Source organism: Ananas comosus, linkage group 9, assembly GCF_001540865.1.
Source record: "Ananas comosus cultivar F153 linkage group 9, ASM154086v1, whole genome shotgun sequence".
In the NCBI taxonomy this organism is placed as follows: domain Eukaryota; kingdom Viridiplantae; phylum Streptophyta; class Magnoliopsida; order Poales; family Bromeliaceae; genus Ananas; species Ananas comosus.
Window position 1 is genome coordinate 11072285 of NC_033629.1, and position 16768 is coordinate 11089052.

Consider the following 16768-nt stretch of genomic DNA (forward strand, 5'->3'; position numbering starts at 1 on the left):
GTTTATCCCAAACTATCCCAAAATAATGGAAAATAACAAGATTTTGACTAGAATAAAATATCCCGACTAAAAAACATCCCATTTGGAGAACAGCAGGAATAAGTTTCGTTATTCCCGCTTTATCCCCAACTAAACTAGGCCTTGGAGAACTTGAAGCGAGAGAATAGAGAGAAATGAGCAACAAACTGCAGCACCTTACAATCAACTTCGAAGGATAATACTCGCAAAAGCTGAAACTAAAACAAGTAATAACTCCTATTTGATCTCACTTCACCACATTCAATATTAGCCTGATTTTCATTTCATCCCACCAAATGAGGCCACGCAACTGCCGCGACAAGGGAGCGACAATCGCCCCTGGTGGTGACTCAGATCATGCCAAAGCATTTGTATAAGCATCTTTGTTGCGGATAGACTCGCAAAAATGGACACAAAAGCTCAGTTTCTTCTTTGCTTTCACATAACACTCAAGTCTAACAACAATTTAATTCAAACAAAAATGGACACAAAAGCTCAGTTTCTTCTTTGCTTTCACATAACACTCAAGTCTAACAACAATTTAATTCAAAAAAGGCACTATGCATCATTCGAACATCCCACAGCTATTTGCAACAATTTCTCAAAATGCAAGAATGCCTTTCATCACAAAAAAAAAAAGAAAAAAAAGAAAAAGCAAAGAATAAAAGGAACATTTTTTAAGAAAAGTTGTTTGCTATATATCTGCAGAGTTAAGGGCTGGAAGTTTACAACGAAAAGGCGCGAAATCCAAGTCTTTAGTAGAATTCAATTTGCTTGGATCTATTTGATCAAGACGAATGAAAATTATACCAGGGTTCCCTTCCTCTTCGATCCAATTAATCGATTTTTTCTGCAGAAAGCTCTTGACCTGTTTGGATCCACTTTCGCAAGTCAATTGGCAATTTTAAATTACTTCTTTTAACGACATTCATATCACTTTGTACCGCATTCAATAAGAAAGCATCGCATAGAAAAGATAGCTTTTGCTTCAGCTGAAGTAAAATCCTGTCCACTATGATAAAAAATCTTAATAAAATATGTAAATTCGTCAACTATAAGTTAAAAGTCATACCCTTTTGCTTATTTTTCCTTCCTTCCCATCTGCACCGTCGTTATCCACAGTAACTTTCAAGAACTGGAAACCTGAATGTAGAGCGAGACAACAAATCATCATCTTATCATGTAGGAAATATTGAAATTTAAAAGAAACATATTCTCCTACAAAACTAACAATCTTCATATGTATGTCCATATAAGTCCCGATTTTTATTTATACCCTGTAGAAACTTAAAACTTCTTGAAGTATATAGCTTCATACTTGCAGCAGATGCACCCCTTTTAAAAGACATCTTTCTAATGAAAATTTTCCAACTTCCTCCCTTGAGCCGACTTACTCAACTAAAGGTTATTTTGTAAGAAACTGCAGTCTTGCTGGTATACACAAATTAAGATTTTGTAGGGGAATATGAAATTACAGAAGCATCCATTAACTTGCAAGAAAATGGACTTACCAGGAATATTAGCCAATTTAGTAAGATGCATTTTCAACGTTCGCACCGCCTCCTTTGGTAGATGGGAACTCAGATTAAGAGGCAGATCTTGTCTAATTTCAGTATTTCTGCTATGGAATTAACTTTGTAAACAAAATTTTGCTTGAACAAATCATAATGATCTAGAAGCTAAAAAAGATGGAAAAGAGGAGTAGAACATGCGCTTGCCTCGCTTTAACAATTTCCTTAGCAGACTTTTCGTCAGCTTCTCTGGCCAGCTGGTAATGGTATTTCCCCTAGAGGTCCATGAAAATTATCAAGTTGGTGAATTGCATTCAGTTAAAAATGTAATATTTGATGTAAGTGCTGGTAACACAAAACTATATGGTAATAACTGCAGTCATTTTGATAAGACGAAAAAAATACCATAACTCTAAACTGTAAAACTAAAATTCCACAAAGTAGCATCAATCAAGTTAAACAAGAACAAAATAGCAAAGCAGAAGTGCAAATCTAAGCCAATTCATAGGAGGTAAGTAATATTATTTGCTTTATTAATTATAAATGTAAGATAAAAAGAAATTCCACGCCCCAGAGTTATTATAAATCTTACTTGTTCTAGAAGATAGTTAGCTTGTTGGCGATCACCCTTAGTAAAAGTATCTGCAGCCTGTAACAATGCAACCACCATGTAATTAGCTTTTCATTAACTAATCAAAAAAGAAAAGAAATATGAAGAAAAAAAAATCGCTTGTTTATGATATGAGATATTCTATGATATGAAATATCCCTATACAAAAATATATTTGGCAGAAGTAGGGACATTCTAGGTAAAATTGTACAAATCTGGCTGTCTATAAGTCATGGAAGATGCCCCCTTACAGATTCATAATATGCCTTCATTGTATCCCACTGCTGTTTCGCAGCTTTGCGGAGGGTCTGATAATCATCCTCTTCAACATGAACTAGAATCAAGAAGAAATATGTACAGAATAGAAAATTAGATTTTGCATGAGTTTGATAAATCCCCATTACATCTATAAAGAGGTAAGATGATCGTTAAAAGTCTTGTGTACTATGCAATTTGTATTTACATAGTTGCATTATTTCTAATATACAGAACCCTTGAGGATATACAATTATGGGACCTTCTGGTAAACCCATCGCTAACGCCTCCCCCCTCTAGTCACCTCCTCCCTCTTTGGTTAATACTCCGCGTGCAAATGAGCAAAGGGAGGAATGGGAAGGGGAAGAGAAAGGGAAATAAACGAAATTTCAGGAATTATTGTATTTTTATCTGATTTCATGATTTTCTGCAACATAATCTGAAAAAAGAGGACAAAATGGCAAGCATTTCAAGCGTCATTGATTTCCAAAAACTTGGGCAGGTAAAGTGATTTTCAAAGGGTTTTTCATATTATCAGAAGATTAGTTATGATTTAAAGAATCCCAGGCTCTTGATCATCAATCCTTGTTGCAACTCTCCTGAAAAACAAAAGAGAAAAACTTTGCAATTTACGGAAAAAAAACATTACCATTGTCTTTGACCTTTTCCTTTGATATTTCAATTGAACCTAATGAATTAACAAGCTCTAAAGGTTCTCTGACGACTTTCCGTCCCATGAATCTTGGTCTGCTCAGACCTACTTCGTGGCGTTTTTGTTCTGGTTTCTCTTCTGACCTCTCAGCAACAGTAAACAATGATTCCAAAACTTCTCTTGGGAGATTAGATTTTTCTTTTTGCATATCTGGAACTTGTTCACCATCTCTGCATTAGAAAGCTATTAACATAAGCAACCTAAAATATGCGTAAACATTAGCTTTATATTGAGAAAAAAAACACCATTCTTTATTTTGGATTGATAGCCTCTCAAGATTTGCCTGTTTTGAGTTGAGTTATTTATGTCATGTGAATTGGGGCTCTCATGAACAGCTCCATTAGCCACAGGTCATTTAAGTGTTAATGGAATCCACACTTTGCCAGCTAAAAAGCAGCCAAAACCCTTAGTTCTACTGGAATTCAGAAATCAATTGATAGAAATAACTCAAATCAGTACAAGCAATAGTTGAGGGGTCAATAGAAACAAATAAAATTTCGGGTGCTATCTCAAATGGCCTATCAGTAAGAGGATCTTCGTACAAATTTACCTAAACCAAACATGCAATTTATTATGCCAACACGCTTAAAGAACAGTATTAGGGGAAAAAAGGGGAGAAAAGGAAAATGCATAAAGCCTTACAATCTAATCAGCAACCATACCTCCAGTTCTGACGAGATTGTGGAAGACTTTCCTCAGAGAGAGAAGATTCTACTGTTAAGCATTTCTCTGCAGGCTAATAAAATGTATAGTGGCAAGTGTTATAATATGATTCAGATTAAGCAGAGTAGGACAAAGCTAGATACCATAACTTTGTTATCATAAGATAACATTTCACAAAAATAGGTTTGTTATTCATTCAGATGAATGTATAGCTATTAGACAAAATCTTCTCTATTAAAATGTAGAAAATTCGTAAAAAATACTTGCTTTACTTGACAATTTAACATGATGTCAATTATCAGTTGCAAGACTTACTTCTTGCACCATTTTATAGTCAACTGTCTTTCCCTTCTCCACTGTTTTCGTAGATAAAGCCAATAGCTCCTCCATGCTCTATGTAATCAACAACAACAAAAGAAGACTATTACTTACGGGTGCTCAAATATATTTCAAGAGGGTAACAATATATAACTCATCTTAATACTATCAGTAAGAGCCATCAGCTTGTTCCTAGGATCAAAACTTGATCAGGTATACTCATGACTAAAATGAAATTCAATAAATAAACATTTTGAAGAATATATTATATGGCATTTGATCCAATCTACGAGGTTCTTCTGCATAAAATGAGAAAAAGTATTAAGCCTGTTGAAATTGGATAGTGTAATTGCCTTTCTCAACAGACAATTCGATTTTTCCAGCTCTGAAGTAAAAAGTCTGCAATTTCCACAAAATAACTCATATTGAATACATATGTCTGGATTAAGCTAGAGGCAATTGATACAAGTTAGAAATCCAACTGCAGTGATAATTAGATGATACTTGAGAGTCAAATACAATAATGAGATGATGACTAGCTAAGTGAAACATTTGCTGGACATCTGCTATTTACATCCAACTGATTCACAGTGGATTGGCTGACATGCCACGGGCATTTTTATTACTTCCGTACCGACAGAATGCGGGTTCCGATAATGTTATTGATGCTTACAGAAGAAAAATTTTCTGCAAGTTAATTCAATTAAAGAAAATTCCCAATTTCTTTATGTTATTTCCTGCCAGAAAAGTAGATGGGCTGCTTAAGATATAGGTAACTGGGTGACAATTTAAAACTCCAATTGTGCTGATCTTATTAGAGGTTTTTTTTTTTTTGAGTTAACTTATCCAAGCCTGGATTAGAACTACGAGATGGAGCAGGAAAGTTAGAGAAGAAATTGAGTGTAAAAACAGTTTATGAAAATATATGTGAAAAGGGTAAAAAGGTTGTTTTATTATAAATTTAGAGAGTTGTGTAGAGACAAAGTGAGGGAAAAAGGAAAGTGAGAGGTCATCTGGTTTTGGTTGGTCAAGCTCTCCCTCACTCTCTCCCCCTCCCTCCCCTCTAGCACTCCTCTCACTCCTCTTATCTTCCTAGAAAACAACAGAATTTGCCGTGTAAAGATAGTAAATGCAACTCTTCTAGCTCCTCAAATGAACCGTGTAAAGATAGTAAATGCATACATGGGCACACCAATCTTTAGGATTTGAATGTTAATCCCTATAAATAGCTCTATTTAAAGAGACCATGGTAATTGTTACTCCAATAGCAATCCAGATCATCTCAGTACTTGAAATTACGCCCATAAAAAATAAACAGAAAAAACATTTTCAACAAATATAATAATAAATACGAAACAACTAAAGATATTGTTGATTCTTCTTGATCAATTTTTTACCAATAACAGATAAATGAGAAATTGATTGCAAAGCATTATTCATATATATTCTTAAAGAAAGGCAATAGATGCACCTTCTTAATGTCGTATCCACAGCTACCTGCAAAATATTTGTGAACCAGTTAAACTGATGCTCATTAATGTGACAATATACAAGAGGCCTCTTAAAATGTATAAGGTGACAGGTAGTGATCATATTGGATCTTTGCATTTAACGAGTAAAGTATTGAGGAAAAACAAAAGAAAGGCCACAAAAAAGTAGATGACTCCCTGGATATATCATGATTAGCACTTTATCTCCCTCAATAATCAAGACCTAGAAAACCCTTGATTCATTAGGAAATCCTGCACTTCAGACTGCTAGCATTAACTAAAATTAGGGGTTATCTACAGATCCTGATTGCAAAGAGAAGTGCAAATGGCAATACAGCCAGGGGGTTATCAGCATTTCAGGCGAATGAATGAAAATGCAACTTGGCAGCATGAAAGAATGACAAAATTACATGAAGAATCAGTCCAAGTGGAGAAGAACTTCTAAAGCAATAAGACTTTGCTGCCATCAACAAAAAGCTCTACATATTCAATTTGTTTAAAAATGATAAATTTGAACAACAGATAAGAAATAAAATGATAGTTACCAAGAACTTCTCGAATCTCATCTATGCTAAGTTTAAACCCGTCTCCGAGCATTGACAATAGAAACTCCTCCGTCTCACCAATATCATCTTTTATGGCATGTTTCATGTCAAAACCACTCGTTGTTGATCCCTCTACTATAATCTTAAGTGGTTTTGTTGTACCAGCTGATCCATCCGTAGAAGAGGAGGTCGATTTATATGTTTTGCCTAAGACACTGGAAACAGTCCCTGTTGAAGCACTAAATTTTCTTTGTTTTGAATCTCTTAATCCCTTCGGATACTCGTTTATAATTGTTGCATTTTGAATTTCCTTAGATTGAGAAATTTTACTCTCACAATTTTCTTCATGATTTACAGCACGAGATTTGGCCTCTTCAAGATTGTAAAGAATATCACCGGCCCTGTTAACATCTCCTTTGGCTGTGCAATAAGCAGATGCTATCTCTTCAAGCGAACAGCATGAACCAAAAGCATCAAACAACGACTCCAGTGCTCGCGTCTCATCATCACGCTCCATTTAATTGATGTAATATGTCACATGAAGCTTCTGACAAGATTAAGAATGGAGCACCTGCCAAAAAAAGGTAGAAACTAAGCTCCCGCAAGTTACCAAAATTTGTATTATAATGAATTGCAAATTATTAATAATAATAATTTGTGGAAGAGCATGATACTGAATAACGCATACATACGCTAGTAAGCGAACAACTACGACAATCCTTATTGTGAACGTTGAACGAAGAAAAGTAAACAGAAACGTAATTGAGAGATCTGTCTCCCTTGAGTTAGAGCTAATTCTTATTGTTTCATTTCAATTCTAATGAGACAATAATTTTACTGTTTTCGAACTTCCGTATATATGTTAAGAAAGCACTTCATGCCCAGTCCAATCACCATGAAAAGCCACTAGCAGAGTAAACAAAATACAAACATTGCTCATTCACTCTAATCTAAATATCTTGAACCAAATCATTCAATTGCCAAACCCAAAGTGATTAAATGAATCAACAAAATCCCTCAAAACGAAGCCATTTCTGCTACGAGCAATTCAACTCAGCCTACATCACTTAGGTATCATAAATAGAAATGAATTCAAGAATTATCAAAGTGTCATTAAGCAGAAAAAATACCCAAGGGAAAAGCTGAAGTCATTTTCCATTCACAATAGCACTGCCCCAAACAACACACACACACACAAAACACAACATAAAAGAAGATATAACGCCTGGGGTGTACAGGATGTATTACACCACAACTACTACTCAAGATTCATTTTGGTCACTAAACTTTGATTCATTGTATGAGGACTGACACTGTTTAATAGTTCCGATCTCAGGCCGGCGAACTTCGATTCCAAATCTTTGAATTTGCATTTTTAGTTTACTGTAACATAAGTTTCCCACTCATCCATAATTAATGGATTTGGCAAAAGTAACTTGGCATATTGACTCATAATTTCCCTCATTCTATCTTGGGATCACAAGCCGACTTTGTGATCAAGATTGAAACAATGCAACAGTTGAAGCCACTAATTGTAAAAACCAAAGATTAGGAACTCAAGTGAAACCAAATCAACAGTTTAGGGACCAATGATGTATTTAATCTAATGCATCTTGTTCTAAACATCATTTGAATCTCCAAGAACAAGACCATCCGATCCTCACAACTACTTAGAATAGACAAGATAATCAACCACTGCGATCGAATTGCTCGTCGACATAGCACCCCACCCCATTCCCCACAAAACATGGAGAACGACCTCAATATCACGCATTAAACAACCAAAATCCATGGGAAACAATGCGAATAACCGATTATTTGTTGTAATAAACGCCGTTAAATCACGACATTACCAAAATCGAAGAACATACTGATCAAGAAGAGGTTACACCGAAATCGACATGCGCGAGGAGATGAAGAGAATGAGAAATGAGGGAGAGATTAGGTTTAGGGGCGAGAGAGAGTGGGAGCTTACCTTTGGGCTTCGGCAATGGCGAGCGGAGATAGAGAGAGAGAGAGAGAGAGAGAGAGAGAGAGAGGAGTGGAGTGGGTCGATTGTTTGGGAAGTGTGCGTTAAAAGGAAGCAGCGAAGGGTCACAGAGAAAGGGTGAGTGGGAAGGGTACGGGAAATGGTACGAAATGAAGGACGGGGATTATGGGATTTTTTTTTTTTATTAAGATAATTAACTATATATCCCTAAAAATTTCTAAAATATTTTATGCAACATTATTATATTCTATTTGAGATAATTATTTATATATTTCTCAAAATTTTAAAAATATCTCATTTATTTTATTTTTTTCCTTTCCAATATGCCACTTGTATTCTCTGTTATTCCAAAATACCCGTACAGTTAAGTTAACTTGGATTAAACTTATTTTAAATATTTTTCAGAGTTAAAAAAATCAAAATACCTCTTTTACTCTTAATTTAAGGACAAATAAGAAATATTGATGATAGTAAAAAGGTATATTTGAAAAGTCTAAAAAAAAAATTCTTTTTATGCCATTAACTTAAGGGTAAATAAAAAAAGTTGGTAATGGTAGAAGAGTATATTTGAAAGGGTAAAATAGTAACTTTATGAAGATAACAATTATTGCTAATAGTTCATTAATAGACTTTTAACTCTAGAAGTATATTTGAAATAGGTTGGAACTTAAAAATAGTATTTTCAATATTAACCTTCTAAAAAAAATAAATCAGAAAGTTGAAAATTTTCCAGAAATATATAAGCAATTGCTCCTTTTTATTTTAAATATACCCCTTACATCTAGCGTTAGTATCGATTGAATTATCTCGAATTAAATTTAGATTAAATTTCTAATAAGCTTAAAAATAAATCGAAATACCTTTCTTACTCCTAATTTAAGAACAAATAAAAAAAATTGATGACATAGAAGGGCATGCTTGAAAGGGCCAAAAATCAAAGTACCTCTTTTCTCTCTAACTTAAGAACAAATAAGAAAATTGGTAACGATAGATGAATATATTTGAAAACCAAATAATAATTTCATAGAGATAACGATTGTTCCTAACAGTTCACTAATAAAATCTAACTACAAAGGTATATTTAAAAGAACCTAGAACATTAAAATAGTATTTTCTATATCAGCCTTCTAAATAGAGTAAATAAAAAAGTCTACAACTTTTTAAAGGTGTACAAGCAATTGCCTCTTTTTTTTTAATCAAGACAAAAATAAATGGAGACCTTATCAACTATGAAAAATGTTACTAGTAAGTAGGGATGCAAACATGGCGAATCTGGGGGTGGGAGTCCCGCCCCGCCTCCCGCCCCGAATCCGTGACGGATTAAAAAATACATCCCATAATCCGTCCTGCCTCGTAAACCGCCTTCCGCCGGCGCCCCGAATTCACCCCGCCAACTAATATTTTTTATAAAATTGTAATATTATTAATATTTTGTAAAATATAAATTAATAAGTTTTAATAATATTATATATATAATTTAATAATATTAATTATAAAAAATAAAAAATATCAATCACAATTCAAAATAAAATTTAAAAGTTCCAAATACATTAGAAATGAGAGTACTAATTTATTTGTATTTTGAACTTTTTTGTAAATACATTATTTTTTAGGAATATTTTTTAAAAATATAAATAATTTTTGGGGCGGATTCGGAGAAGATTCGGGGCGGATTGTGGCGGGGCGGATTCGGGGCGAATCAAAATTTTTCCCGTTTCCTACCCCGAATCCGTCTCGTAAATTTTACCCTGTTTCCGCCCCGAATCTGTTTATTTTCTCTCATTTACTGTCCCGTCGGGGCGAATCGGAGCGGCAGCTCCACCAATCCTGATCCGTTTGCATCCCTACTAGTAGGCTTACTCGTTACGGTATAAATCTTAGATAGTTGGTAATCTTATTAAATTTAATCATTTTTCTAGAAAACAAACTCGTCACGATCCAAACTATCCTAGTTCAAGTCGCGACCGTTATATCTCCATATGATTCAAAACCAAATTTTTGAATTTGAACCCTATAGCGATCTACGGCTTTAAATGAAAATCTGCATTTTTATCTGCTAACGCTCTGAGGTAAATCAGAGCATTGCAACAAAATGGTCAATCAAGCATGCACAACAATCTTTATAAAATTTTGGGGTTTTTTGGGGCTTTGATTTTGGTTTTTGGTTTTTTTTGTTTTGGTTTCTGGGTTCCTGCTCCTAGATCTTGATTGCGATCAATCCATGCTGTTCTTGCCGTTCTATTTTTTCGCCTTACTAGACTGCTTCTATATTCTCTGTTCTGACTTTGTTAAAATAGGGTATACCCCTGTTTAATCAAAAAACAATCTTTATAAATTAATACAATATGAACGGCTATAAGTAAATTCACACTATTTATAACTTTGTTGTCTTATCCTCTAGTCCACGCTGGTCACACTATAACCATCTCTGCCGCTAGAAAACAGGAAATTGTTCCCCCAATTCATATACCCTTGGATCTCTGCTTAGTACACACATAGTATATCCTCAAGTCGCTTACCTGATATCTATATCATCAATGTGCCTTTTGCCTAGTATCTGACCATTACGTACATGTATAACGATATCAACCATCTGAGGGACCGACTGTCCCTAGAGCAAGTTACAAAAAGTTTGATGGTTGGTATTCGAGATTCAGGTTCGAATTCTAGTTGATTCATATTTTCAACTAAATTTATTTCTAAATGAAATAAACGAAGCGGATAACGTGCTACCTATCTCTCTCTCTCTCTCTCTCTCAAAAAAAAAAAAAAAAAAAAAAAAAAAAAAAAAAAACCATCTGAGGGCTACAACAATCAATTGTAAAGATGTCCAAAATATCCGATATCCCATACCCGACCCGGGCCTATCCGAACCCGAACCGGACCCGAACCGGACACGATAAAAAATGAATAGTATACGGATAAAAAAAATTACCCATTAAAGTTTTGGGTATGGGTCCGGATATTTTATACCCATACCCGATTTGGACCCGATCCGAACCTAACTTTTAAATGGGTAGGGTCCGGAATAGTTTTCAAATCCGGACCTGGACCCGGACCCGATGAAATATCCGATAGTAAATAAAAAAAAAATAAACTTTTGAAGTTGAAAGATCAATTTAATATGACTTATAGATGATGGGTCACTACGTATTTTCATTCTAATGAAATCCTAGCCGTCTCTTTTACACATTACTTTTTTCTAATTTTTTTACTCTTTGTTTTCTACTCCTTTTTTTTTTCATTTCATTTCTGCCAACAATATTTCATTGTCATCATCATCATCATCAGTGTCATCATCATCATCAGCGATAATATTTCTTTTGAATGAATTTTATTGGACGGTACAATTTATTAGAATGCGAGTTTTTTTATGGTGCGCTTTATAGTTTGTCTATTGACTATTTAATAAAGTTTATAAAAAAAATATATTTATACGGATATCCGTACCCGATCTAGACCCGATCCATATCCGGTCTTGAACGGGTAGTATACGGATAGTCACTATCCAGACCCACTCAAATAGACCCGATGGGTATATTAGTAACTTTAGTACCCAGATCCGGACCCGACCCGAAGTTAAATGGGTAGGGTATATATATTTTTTTGTAATCATTTCTTTTTAGGGTATGGGTACAGTATATTAATTAGCCAGACCCGACTCGGTCCACGGACATCTTTAATCAATTGTTTGCCGTAATATAAATGCTACTTGATCAATGCACCTAACAGGGGTGGCTCACACAATGCCAAACAAAATACTATGAATACAAATTCGGCATACAAACATAATGTTCGATCACATCCAAATTGTGCCTCACAAGTAAAGTACAACTCGACATAGTCATCAATACCATAATGACAAACTACCATAACATATATGATTTTATGCGGTCAATGGCATATGTACAAAACTACTATATTTAAATTTAACGAGATTCATACAACAAAGTACATGAGCACGGAAGAACAGATAACATCGTTAAATATAAAAATATTTAAATACCGTTCTCTAAAAGCTTAAGCTTTTAGAGTACAACGATTGTTTCACATAATATCAGAGCAGGGGGTCCTGAGTTCGAGTCACACCAGACTCCTAGCATATTAATTTCCTCCCATTTAATTTAAGCCCACGTCATAGGCCGATTAAAAAGTCTCGAGTCCAGACGTGAGGGGTAGCGTTAAATATAAAAATATTTAAACACCGTTCTCTAAAAGCTTAAGTTTTTAGAGTACAACGGTTGTTTCACAAACATAACTAAGAAATTTACAAAATTGCTAGCTCAATTGAATAATATTCCGGTTATAATTTGTCAGTACATTAGGAGTCGACAGAATTCGAGAAAGGGGTTGTTTACAATCTTTAATATAGAGTCTTTTATTTAAGTTTAGGAAAATTACATGAGTTGTAATTTAGATATGTGTTCAATTGTGAAATTAGTATGACATGTCAAATCATTTTGATAAAGTTCCGCAATCCGAATGCAATGATCATTCCAAGTTGGTGACCTATTTGAGACAATAGCAATGTACATGCTTCAAATAGAAGTAAAAATGTATGCAAAAAAATATAAGTGAGAATTTTATAATTTGGGCTTCACTATAGTACTAGAAACTTAGAGCCAAAAATTATTTCGATTATATAATATTATTTTGAGAACTAGACTGGAATACTATCAATAGCAACAAACGATTGATGTTGTTAGGTTTTCGGCCTTTAGATGAAAAATGTACGGTTACGATGATGTAGGCTTCTTAGGATTGAGTGAGTTATTGGTTGAATAGTATAATCGAACGGATAAAAATAGTCATAAAGTTAAATCTAACGACGGAAAACTCGGTAGCACTAAAGTGCTATTGATAGTATCCCAGTCGGACTCCATTATTTGAGAGGCCTTGCAAATGGCTTGTGATATCCCACTTAGCCTCCTGGGTCTTGTCGAGAGGTTCATCTCATATTTCAGTCTGGTAATTTTGATACCGTCTATGACGCTCTGCTTTTCAGGAATTATTCATTTTAGAGTTATTTTAACTCTAGAGCGCTTAACTCTTTGAATCTCGTAGCTACCGTTTGATTCGGGGTTAAGGAAAAACTAATTATTCTGGGGATAGGGTTAAGTTTAGGGTTAAGGTGGGGTTAAAGTATTTTTGTGTTTGGTTGGGGGTTGGAATTAGTTCAGGATAGTGAAAAAAAGTGTTTGGTTGGAGTAGGTGGGATAAGAAGGATAGTGGATTATTACGAATAGAAAATAGTATTTGGTTGGGGTTTGGTGTGGTTAGGTGGGGTTAGCTAACCTGGGATAACCCATTTGAGGTGGGTTAGCTAACCCCATTCATTTTTAGAAGTATTTGGAAATAAAATGGGGGCTAAGGGGTTATTCCACCCCTCAACCCCCAACCAAACGGAGGCTTAGACCTTATCACCATTCAAAATGATATAATCGAATTAAGAAGTTTAGTACTCTTATTATATCTCACACATAAGACATTTTAAATTCTATGAATGTCACGTGCGTTATGCACGGATGTATGTTTCGTGCATATACGTTAAAAATGCATATAATTGGTTAATTTGTGGCGTGGTTTATGCAAGGATGTGCATTTTGAAATGCAAACAATAAATTAGGTGAAATCTTGCAGCACGTGCTTGAATTATGTACTATATTTTAATTTTACTGTTTAATTTTTTTTACTTAATTCGACTTAAGTTGACTAATGACACTTTGATTTTATAATTTAAGCTAATTACTAACTTAAAAAAAATTATACTTATGAGATTTGCATGAATTAGACTAAGTAAACTGTAAAAACAAATGACTTCATCAAAATTTTGAAAGACTGAATAAGTCGAATCAAAATAATTTATAATAAAATAAGATTGATAAATTTTTACAAATAATTATTTTTCAAAAAACAGTTTTTCCACCGAATATAGAAGGTATTAGGACATTACGGTACTAATAAAATACCACGTATTATGAAACGTGTACAAAGATAAGCCGGTAATTAATTGTTTACGGCTCTTGTTAGCACATGCATTAATAAGAAACCATTGTAATTAATTGTTTACCACAAAATAACATGTGTTAGAAAATGCATATAATTTTTTTTTTTTTTTTGGGAGAGATAGGTAGCATGCTATTGCTTCGTTTATTTCATTTAAAAAATTTAGCTAAAAATGTGAATTAACTAAAATTCGAACTTAAAATTTCGAATACAAACCATAAAGTCTTTTACTATTTGTGCCAGAAACAGTCGATAAAATACATATAATCTTAGAAATAGAAAATGGGATAAAAAATTTAGAAAAAACTTTAAAAATCCCTCATGTGGTTTCACACTTTTTTATTTTAGTACTCTATGGTTTAAAGTGTATCAAGTTAGTACCATGTAGTTTCGCACTTTCTCATTTTAATACCCTGTAGTTTAAAGTGTATCAAGTTAGTACCCTGTGGTTTTATTTTTGTATCAAGTTAATATCTTGTGGTTTTTTTTTGTATCAAATTAGTATCATGTGATTTTTTTTTTCTGAATGAAATATTAAACCATAGGGTACTAAAGTGAGAAAGTGCAAAACCAGAGAATACTAACTTGATACACTTTAAACCACAAGGTACGAAGGTGAGAAAGTACGAAATAACAGGGTACTAACTTAATAGACTTTAAACCGCAGGGTACTAAAATGAGAAAGGATGAAACCATAAGGGGGTATTTGAAGTTTTTTCTAAAATTTATAGCTCATCGTCTACTTTGAAACGGTAATAATGTACAAAATTTAACGCTCCTATAATGTCTAGTAAATAATAGTGCTTCTCAAAAATTACATCAGAATTAAAAATAAGTAAAATAATTTATTTTTGAGCCGAACGGCACATGAGATCCCCATGTGGCATGTGTCAACATCTTAATCATGGTGCTGCGGCAGATCTATTACATCTTTTATTTCATTTAATAGGGTGCATCCCACGTGGAGCCTCCACGCTCATTTGGGCCACAGGAAGGAGGAATTCTACACTATCACACTTGCACCACATTATTAATAACAAGCCGATTATATTCCTTCTTTTTAAACAAAAGTATAATAAAAATATTTTTTTACAATCATGATGAGACGTATACCTCTAAAAGGAGACATTTGATTGGTTTGTTACGCCACGTCACCAATATACCCGTTGCATTCTAGAATTTTTCCACAGGAGGGTAGGGTGCAGAGATATGAACGGATGGGATTCGCAACGAGTTTTCAAAAACTCGTATTCGGATCTAAATTCGAATTCAACGAATCTTAAAAATTCATATTTATAACGCCTCATTTTACAGAGAATCATCTATTCTAAAATTATTTTAATCCTGACACGCTTAACTTTCTTAACTTTTTGAGTATAACCACCGCCTAAAATACTATAACCGGATTCGCCTAATCGAGGAGACCACCACTCGGACCCAAACTGGTGCCCCTCGGCCCCAAAAAGAGCTTAACTCTATTATATTTTATAGGGAAAACTTCAAATACCCCCCTCTGTAGTTTCACTTTTTCTCACTTTAGTATCCTGTGGTTTAAAGTGTATTAAGTTAGTACACTATGGTTTTGCACTTTTTTACTTTAGTACCCTGTGGTTTAAAGTGTATCAAGTTAGTACCCTGTGGTTTCGCACTTTATCGCTTTAGTACCCTGTGGTTTCGCACCTTATTACTTTAGTACCATGTGGTTTAAAAACCACAGGATACTAATTTGATACAAAAATAAAACCACAAAGTACTAACTTGATACAGTTTAAACCACAGGATACTAAAGTGATAAAGTGAGAAACCACAAGGTACTAACTTGATACAAAAATAAAACCACAAAGTACTAACTTGATATAATTTAAACCACAGGGTACTAAAGTGATAAAGTGAAAAACCACAGGATACTAACTTGATACACTTTAAACCATAGGGTACTAAAATGAAAAAGTGCGAATCCACATGAGGGTTTTTGAAGTTTTTCCTATTTTATATATAGAATTATCTGAAGTACCGAGACTCACCTCACACTTTTCGACTGGTAATTATTTTTTATACCAATTATGACGCCTCATTTAACTCTCTTAATTTCTGAGTCTAACTATTGTCCAAAATGTTATAATCGGATTAAGAGTTTTAAGTTGTATTATATCTTATATATAGCACTACTTGAGATCTCACAATATTCAAATTCGAATTTGACCAAAAATTTAAAACCCAAATCTAAAAATCCGAACCCGAAATAATATTTTCTTGTTACTATATTTCAAAATATATTATATTAAATCTAAATTTTTAAAATATAAATTTAAATATAACATTAAATATTTATATATATATAAAAGTCTATATACAAAACTAATACCGTAAAATTAATATCTAATATTATAGATGCAACCTATACTATATGAAAAGTTTATATATAAAAATTTATAAAGTTTAAATTTTTATAATAGGGTTTTAAATATGCCATGTATAAGTTGTATTTTATGCATTCGGTGCATGGAACAATTTCGAAACCGTAGATCCCGCGGTTTCGACTCATTGCCGTCACATCTCATTGCATAGAATTTTATAAAACTTTAAAACTATTGGTAGCTAAATTTTCCGATCCTTGACCCGGTCAAAGATCCTCCTCGGGGAGTGCGTC

General features: G+C 33.8%; 1 protein-coding gene across 1 annotated transcript; it reads right to left on the reverse strand.

Moving 5' to 3' along the window:
- On the reverse strand, nucleotides 501-8202 carry LOC109715825 (putative nuclear RNA export factor SDE5). Its single transcript, XM_020241018.1, has 12 exons — nucleotides 8098-8202; nucleotides 6123-6693; nucleotides 5559-5584; nucleotides 4085-4162; nucleotides 3769-3842; nucleotides 3044-3276; nucleotides 2391-2473; nucleotides 2122-2178; nucleotides 1737-1804; nucleotides 1530-1636; nucleotides 1091-1161; nucleotides 501-886 (listed from the first exon to the last, which is right to left on the reverse strand). The coding sequence occupies exons 2-12, from the start codon at nucleotides 6637-6639 to the stop codon at nucleotides 713-715; spliced, it is 1488 nt and encodes a 495-aa protein (XP_020096607.1). The 5' UTR covers nucleotides 6640-6693; nucleotides 8098-8202; the 3' UTR covers nucleotides 501-712.